Raw genomic sequence first — 8,334 nt, 5'->3', positions numbered from 1 at the left:
GGCGCGGCCCGGGGTCCGGCCAGCACGCGGCTCCCCCAGCGCCGCCGTTCGCCGGCTGCCCGGCGCTCCCTAGGATGGGTTTTGCTGGGTTTTTGTGTGGGACTGTGTGTGCGCGTGGGGGCAGCGGGGCTTGCACACACTAAAATCTCTAATTAAAAGCTTTCATAAGAGCTACGGGCTTGACGTTGGCTCATTTGTTGCTGAGCTATAAACTGCGCGGAGGCTTTCATATACCGCTTTATGGTGCTCTTTATTTCTACTCTTTAACCCACGGTTTCGTCTTCTGAGCAACAGAATCTGTTGTTTATGGTAATTGCAGTTAAATCCCCAGTACCTTGAAAAATCAGGCAACTTTTACAGGACTTTTTTTTTTTCCCAATGGTTTGTGACTTTATTTTTYTCCCATAACTAATAATGAATTAAAAATGAATTCCACTGCCTATAGAAGAAATGCCAGTCATGAAGTCCTTGCAGCTTTCTGTTCCCTAGGGGAGGGGGACAAATGCTTATTTCCTGCTTGTAATTATTTGTATCTTACCTGCTTTTAAAATGAGAAATAACCTATTGAAAAGTCTGATTCGAAGTGACATACACATTGTATTATATCTGCTTTAGTTTGCCATAGCATTATGCAACGTTCCTCCTTCTTTTTCCATATAAGCTACAATTTATTTTTTTTTAACCTTTTCTACATTTTTGGGAAGCAGGTCATCTGGCTAGTAAATAACTCTGGCTTCCCAGGAGCTTTGAAGTCAAATTGTTCCAGGAACCTCCTCCAAGAACCTTGCATTTACCGACACAGGTCGGTTCGTCTTCACAGCAATGATTAGTAGACCCCAGAATTGATTCCCACCCTTCAATTATTAGGAGGTTTATTCAAAAGGAAAAACTATAATTACTGTTTGATGCTTTCTTTGTGTTGAAGGGGTAATACTGTAAACAGTGGAAGCCAGTGGAAGACCACCATAGTGAGACAGAATACAGGTTTTTCAAACAACAGACAAAAGTCATACAACTAAGTTAAAGAAGATAAATACACTCTGTAGTCTCTCTGAAATATGTTTCATTTTTATTTCATTTTGGGAAAATTAAATGAATAGGTTGACTGGAAAAGATGTGAAATGCATTTTTTTTTTTGGACAGATTATTCTTTAACCTCTCTGTGGCTTATTTTTCTGATTCTTAAAAATKGAAATAATATGCCTACCTTATAAAAATAAGTGTATTGCAGGGTGTCATGTCCACATAAAACATTATTATGAAGGGATGCGCTCTGCCAGTGACTAGGCATTATTTTGTACAGCCAGTGCACCACACGCCATGACATAATACATATTTCAGTGATGTATTTAAGCAGATGTAAATAGAGCATGGTATCTCAGATAATACTGTTTTGTAGGACAGAGGTTTTTAACCTCTTATGTGACTCTCACTTGAGGAAATTGGTTCTATACCCGTAGTCCACCTGGCTGGACTCCTGAAGGGTGCAGCACCTTGTCCTTCTATCACGTAAGGATCCACAGCACTTTTTCACGACCCATCTGGCACGAAGAGCAGATCTGCCACTTTGGGCTCCAGCAATGCTGAGAGCAAGCTAATGATCCCGCTTCAGCCTGGCCGACGGTGCCGGCATCTGCTCGGACGTCCCTGCGCGAAGCGTCTCGGCGCTCCTGGTTGCCAGCGTGGGAGGCAGCGGCAGTCGCGCTGYGCACGCGCAGCAACAGCCCCGGCCGGCCGGCAGAGTGACCTTGGCTGGTTCTTCCTCTGCCCCGGTGATGAACCTGTGCCCTGCAGCTGGTGGGCCACAGCTGCAAGGCATTCGACCAGCTCATCCTGCAGTAGTATATCTGACCGCCTTTTAAGTGGTAAGGTGGTTTRCCTTCAATGCTCCTGCAAGGGACACGGAGAGAGAAGCATATAGATAGCACGCGATTGGTCTGCGATCACCCTAGGGGTGCCTCAGTCAGAGGAAGGTGTGGAAACCAGGACAAAGTCCTGGACTAATACCTTATCCATTAAACCACCTTGCCCCTTCTCTGTGGTATCTGGATGCGGTGGGTAACCAGTTTGTTTGGGGGTGCTTTTTGTTTTCTGCCACAGGAATGTTTAATCTTCTGCTCTAATATTATGTGGAAGAGGTGGTTTCAGTGCACAGGCAGAGACTCAGTGACTTAGGACTTGTACCGCTGAAGTCTCAGTTTGAAATGCTCAGATTGGGATGACTGCCAGCCATTCAACCCGTTCTTGCCTCAAAATGCTATAAAAACCTGTGAACAGAAAAGAAAGAGCACTGGCAAATGTTTTGCTTTTACAAGAAGAGAGTTAATGATATCTCTAGTTATGAGCCAGATAACTTTCTTCTTTACAGCATGTGTGAAAACATTTTCAGAATTTAGATTTCATTTCAGCTTTGGTCTTGTACAAAATAACTTGGAGATTCAAACAGAAGAACTGAATTAGCATAAAAATAGGATCCATATTACTGGCAAGGAAACCCCCCTCCACCCGCACCTCCCCTAAAAACCGCCTCCAAACCTGAGGTCGCAGCTCCTTGTGATACTGCGTTGAACTCTGGGTGCCTCAGTCCTTCCTTCCTTCCGGACTCTGAGCAGTGCGATCTGACTTTGGAGCTGACTGTAACGAAGGTGACGCCGTGGTTCTGTGAAAATGCTGTTACTCGCCGTGGTGTAGACGATGCGGTTCGCTCGAAGAAAACGCTGTGGTAGAGGCATCTGAGTACAGGCCGAGGAACGCTGCAGCCGAATAATGGGCCCTGATAGGGGGTAACAGGCATTTCCTGTGGTCTTGGTTCATTCATTTAATCTTTCAATGCATCGGTTTCATTATCTTTTTATGTTTGATACTTGTGTCGTTTATATGTGTAAGGAAATAGTTGAATCCTTATTCATTTCAGAAAAAATATGTTTCCTGTTTTCTTTTAATTCTTCTGTGAAAAGGATTGTTGAGGAGGTGTTTACATGTCTCTCCAGCATTTAACCGTGGTAAAGAGAATAATTCGGCACACCTAAGATACGATCTGCATTCCTTTTTCAAAGTAGTGTTGACAAAGAACTTGGATACAGGAAAGAGGTTGCTCTGCTTAGATTAGAGATGCTGCCGATGCTGCTTTGAAGTTAAGCTCGGAGGTGGGAGATTAGCCGGTTCCTCTCAGATCTGTGTGTTGCATAGGCTTAGTGCGTGCGTAAAGTAAGTGTACAAAACTGTCGGAAGAACTTGGAAAATAATTTGACAATGTCAAAGCAGGTCTGGGTGTTAGTTTTACTCCAGGTACTATGCAACGTTTGACTGCAAAAATAACTGAGAAGTAGCATTTGGCTGTGTGTTGGCGAGAACATACAGCAGTTACTGGCGTAGCCGTAACACTGAGGTCCATGGTGAGTCTCCGATCACTGAGGTCCCTTGGCAGGTGTTGGAAAGAGACTGTTGTGAGGGCTGTAAATGAAACATCTACCGATATTTTTGACCATAGCGGTATCTCTCAATTTTGATTATATCCTCATCACACCCTCATTTTTCAGAAGTGCTTGGCACATTCAATACATAGACAAACACCTGATCTGAATGAATTTTGGTATTTGTAAAGACAAGAAGTGAAGAAAAAATTATGGAAGGTACCCATATTTCAGATTTCCAGTTCTCTGATTTTCATGGTGGTTTTAAGCAACTTCTCCTTAAACCCTAAGTGTTTGAGATTGGATAGTGTATTCTGACAAATACAATACAAATAATATTTGAAAAAAGGTGTAATTTCCTCAACATTTTCTTTCTGCAAGCCAAGCCAGTATGCTGGCAGCTGCTTTATTAAAAATAAAATCTCTTTCCTGGTGTACTAAGTTATATGTACCCCATCAAGATATTTATCAGCTTTAGGCTTCAAAATTCCAAAGCAATCACCAGAGGCCACAGAGCACATTATAGTGTAAGATATGTTGTACCAGTCCTTTAGGCTGCTGCTCTCCTATAAGAGGACAAGGGATTTACTTTTCTGAGCTTTTGAGATCAACAGATTTGCACRTGGTTCTTGCTGAGGTCACTAGCTAATTTAGACAAAGATGCTCACAAAGAAGAGATGCAAATGTTCAGATGGGAATCTAGTTTTGTATCCCTGGCAAGTTCAGTGGTGTTCAGACTCCTGCTTTTTGTTCATTTAAAACAGATTTACGAAAAAGCCTGTTAAGCTCTAATCTCTCTCATATACATACTATATGAATGTATGTGCTCTGCTTTCTGTAGACACTTTATATATATGTGAGTTTTTTATGTTTTAATATGTGTAAGCTATATGATATCTATATAAGCTTTGATATTGGTATTTGTTTTATTATTTCATATTAAAAGTTATATTCATCTTCTACCAGATGTTTTGAGGTTTTGGAGCTGCAGTGTATGTTTAGTGACTTTTGCATAGCACATTTTGCCCAGTACCTTTTGTGTGSTATGTGGGAACTGAATATTGAGGCACTTCAAAATAATTGTTAGTAACTGGAATTCTGTTTGTGCCTCCTTAGCCTTACAGAAATTCTGCTCATTCTTACTGATGTGCGGTTGGGTCACCTTTGAGACCAGCCTTTATGGTTTTGTGGTTGCAAGGTTCAGGGTCTGCGTGTAGCTGGCACTGCTGTTTCTCTCAGGAAGTTATGACTTTTTTCCTTATTTATCTTCCAAAAGAAGAAACTGCATCAAAAGTAACTTGAGGAGCGAAAATACAAAGCACATGAATCTCCTGAAGTAATTTATAGTGCAAGTGCACATGTTTGTATTTTATCACTCACAAATACCCACTTACTGAATTCCAAATCAGCATGTTTTGTTTAAAGCCAGGATACAGACTTTAGGAGAATAATTCCACTTAAGCTTCTGTGCGTGTGGATATTGTCCAAACACATTTTCTTCCTGCTGCGTCCAACTCTACATGCTGTGGGAAATGGCACAGGACCTCCTGTAGATTAGACATTTGATGTTGTAGGAGGGCCAAATGGGGGCTTAAGTATTAAGTTTGCTGGGCTAAATCATCTCTTTCAATCTTATGTGAGAAATAGGAAATATTTTATAACTATCCAAGGCCAAGCTAGTAAGGTGAACAGCACATATGAGGGCTCTGAAATCTGGGCTGTGCTCATGAAAGGCTTCTTTTTGTTTAAAACATCTGACTTTATAACAGGGTAAGCGCTCGGGAGGTACGCATCCAAAGAAGTTGCTTCTGTGTGGATTTAAAGCAGCGTGTGCAGTGTACAGAATTTATTTTTATTATCATCAGTCCCTTCTTTCTTGCCATGGGATGACTCGTACTTGCCTTAAGCGGCCCAGTAGGACCCGTGTGTTTGCTCCTGCTCTGCCTGCGCTTCTCCAGGCGCCCAGAAACACCCCGGGGGCGTCATCGCCCCTCCCGGAAGGCCCCTAGGTGCCCGGCGGCTCCCGGGGCCGGGTTGCGGCCGGCGCTGGGGGGACGAGCCCCGGGGACGAGGGGGTCCCCGGCGCCGGGCTGCGAGGTCCGGYGGAGGCCCCGCGCCAAGCTCCTGCTCCGGTCGGCTTACCCGGAGAGTCCCGAAGAGCCGCCGGGGTGAGAGCCGCTCTGACCGCGGCCTCAAAATTCAAAACCTGAAATTACGCACTTATTTCAATTCCTAGCGGCATGGCCTGATTCTCAAATGGGATTAGTCCCCCTTGAACAGGATTTTTCTATTTTTAAAAAATATTGGCTTTAACTTACAGTTAACTGAACAGTTCAACAGTTTCTCTATACTTCAGTATTTCATACAAAAACAGATCAGTCTTGCTGTAAAAATTTTCCCCTTGTGATGTTTTCTTTTATTGTTTGATTCATTAAATGCAAAATGTGTTTCAGTGTCTAAAACCAAACATACATCATTATAATTATAATTTGCTAAAGTTACTTTTTCTAATTATTGTTCACTAGAAGGCTACAACTTAATATAATGACTGAAGTAAGCAGTTAATAATCCACTTAGTCTTTTTCTTTAATCTCTTTTTCTATTTCTAATTATCACAACATATAGAATTACACTTAAACTTATTTATCATTCTGTGCTTCTTTTTAGAAAAGTGACTATGCTAGAACGATACCTGCTCATTCTGCCTGCTCCTTTCTTCACATGTGTTTTTTGACTTAAGGTGCTTGCCTTATTTATTAGAAGGCCTTTTCTTTTTCATTATCAAGACAAACATATCAGTACTGAAAGAGAGAAAAGTGTATATCCCTCTTTTCTATCTCCAAAAAACATTGTTTATCATTTTGCAATGAAAGAAGCTGGAAGAGTAGCATAATTTGCAAATTTTGATGTGCGTTTGTGGCATTGCTAAGTAGAAAAACACAGGCCAAATCCCGATCGCCCCGAAGAACGTGAAAGAACCATCCTTGTACTGTGCCTGTCTTTTCATATTTGGAGCTTAATCTTCTTTTGCTGGCACAAATACCGTTCATTTGAAGATGACTGGCAGAATAACAGTGAGTGAAAGCAGTCTGAGATCTCTGTTTAGGTTTTATGAAGACTAGAGAGTACGTTCTCGGAAGCTACTTTGAATCCGGGGGGTTGCTCCCCGGACGCTCCCTGGCGGGAGGAGGGAGGCAGGAGCTGCTCTGGGCGGACGCGCAGCCGGGCCGAGTTCGGCTCCTGTGCTGATGGCTCCTTAGAGGAGCCCTTCTCCAGAGCGAATCTGTGAAGATTAACTGCTTCTAAATCTAAAYGTAGCCTTCCTGAGCATCCCAAGTATGTCAGCTCTAAGCACTGTTTTATTGTCTCTGATCTGACTTAACCGTGGCTTAACAGCTGCCTTTCCAAAAGGCAGGCAGCAGGCTTGGTTTCCTGGCGGAGAGGTGGCGTCTGGGTTCTCGTTTGCTTGTTTTTCGTTTTCATTAGGTGGTCTGCTAGAAGTGCAGAGGAGAGTAGCGGCATCAACACGCATTTGTGATTTATTTTTCTTTTCTGTTTCAGGCCCTTCGAATCACCACAGCCAGTCGAYGCTGAGGCCCCCTCTGCCCCCTCCGCACAACCATTCCCTGTCCCACCATCATTCATCCGCCAACTCGCTCAACAGGAATTCCCTCACCAATCGCCGGCCCCAGATCCACGCGCCGGCCCCAGCGCCRAACGACCTGGCCACCACTCCCGAATCCGTGCAGCTCCAGGACAGCTGGGTGCTCAACAGCAACGTGCCGCTGGAGACCAGGTAGGTCGTGTGCACAAACACGGGTGGGAGGATGCCCCTGCGTGCTTGTCGGGAGGACGTAGGGGCCGTTGAAGAAAGTCAGACACTTCGTGTGGCAGCTAAATAGGAACATCACTATGGTGGGAAACAAGTTTCAGAGATGGTGAGGTTTTCTGTGTTTGGGACGGTCCCATATCTGGCTATACTAGTGTATTGAGTGTTATGTGTTCATATATACAAAAACCAAACTGCGTGGGAGGCAGAAAAACAGAAAAGCCTTTGGCCAATAAGGAGAGCTTTTAACTGACTTTGTCTCAAGGACTTTTTTTGCATGACACAACATTGAGAGCTATTGCATTTGGACTACTTGCAAGCCTCTGATGTGCTCGGCACCGGAAGATAGACAGACATCTCTCTGTTCACATGTCCCATTTTAAAGCCTATTATTCATCTGGACAGTTCTTGTGCACACAGCTAATGGTATTAGTATAACATATTTTACTCACAGACTCAGGGGGAGCTTGCTTATAAGGTATATTGACTGTGTGTTGCTGATAAAATATGCATTTTGCCTCTCCTGAAGTAATAAACAGTGACTCATTTGAAATTATGTGTTTTGGGAGATCTTGAGAAACAATCCCAGATTCAAGACTGACAGTACTGTAATTTTAATTTATATTTCATCAGTATGCAAGCACATTTTACTCTCTTCTGTACATGTTAACAGCTTGATGCCCAGGGGGGCAAACAAGCTCATATAAATTGAAAGGTGCAGCATTTAGGCCTGCCAAATAAATAAATAAATGAATTTCTGACATGCCGCAGTTCTGAATGTTGTGTTTTGCTGTCAGTTGGGGTATGGAGTGTTCAACATATTTAACTTGTGCTTTAAATAGCAGAGCTGATCTCCCAGAAATTGCAATTAGCCCTTGTGATGCTGTTTGCAGGAGCATGTGTTTGCRTCCCTGTTCACAGAAGCATGCCGTCCTCTCTCCGCTCTGTCCGCCTGCACCATTCTTCGGAGCAGGCAGGGTGTTCGGACACGCCATGCACGCCTGAGAATGCCTGAGAGCAGAAATTTGAATATCTCGAGGCTGCCCTCTCTCATTAATGGAGTGGAAAGTTATTTTAGTCTAGAAAAATAAG

The 8,334-nt window shown here is 43.4% G+C and overlaps 1 protein-coding gene across 3 annotated transcripts in view; it reads left to right on the top strand.

Annotated features, from left to right (window-relative positions):
* Window positions 1-8,334, top strand: part of TENM2 (teneurin transmembrane protein 2) — a 543,159-nt gene that overhangs the window by 348,319 nt on the left and 186,506 nt on the right. For all 3 annotated transcript variants that reach the window (XM_026061298.1, XM_026061300.1, XM_026061299.1), the window contains one exon: window positions 6,975-7,209. In XM_026061298.1, the coding sequence (XP_025917083.1) occupies window positions 6,975-7,209 (235 nt within the window). The remainder of the gene's footprint in view (window positions 1-6,974; window positions 7,210-8,334) is intronic.

This window comes from Apteryx rowi, unplaced genomic scaffold, assembly GCF_003343035.1.
Source record: "Apteryx rowi isolate R43461 unplaced genomic scaffold, aptRow1 scaffold_18, whole genome shotgun sequence".
NCBI classification, from domain to species: Eukaryota; Metazoa; Chordata; class Aves; order Apterygiformes; family Apterygidae; genus Apteryx; species Apteryx rowi.
Note: the sequence above shows the minus strand (reverse complement) of the source record. Positions and strands in the feature narration are given on the sequence as shown.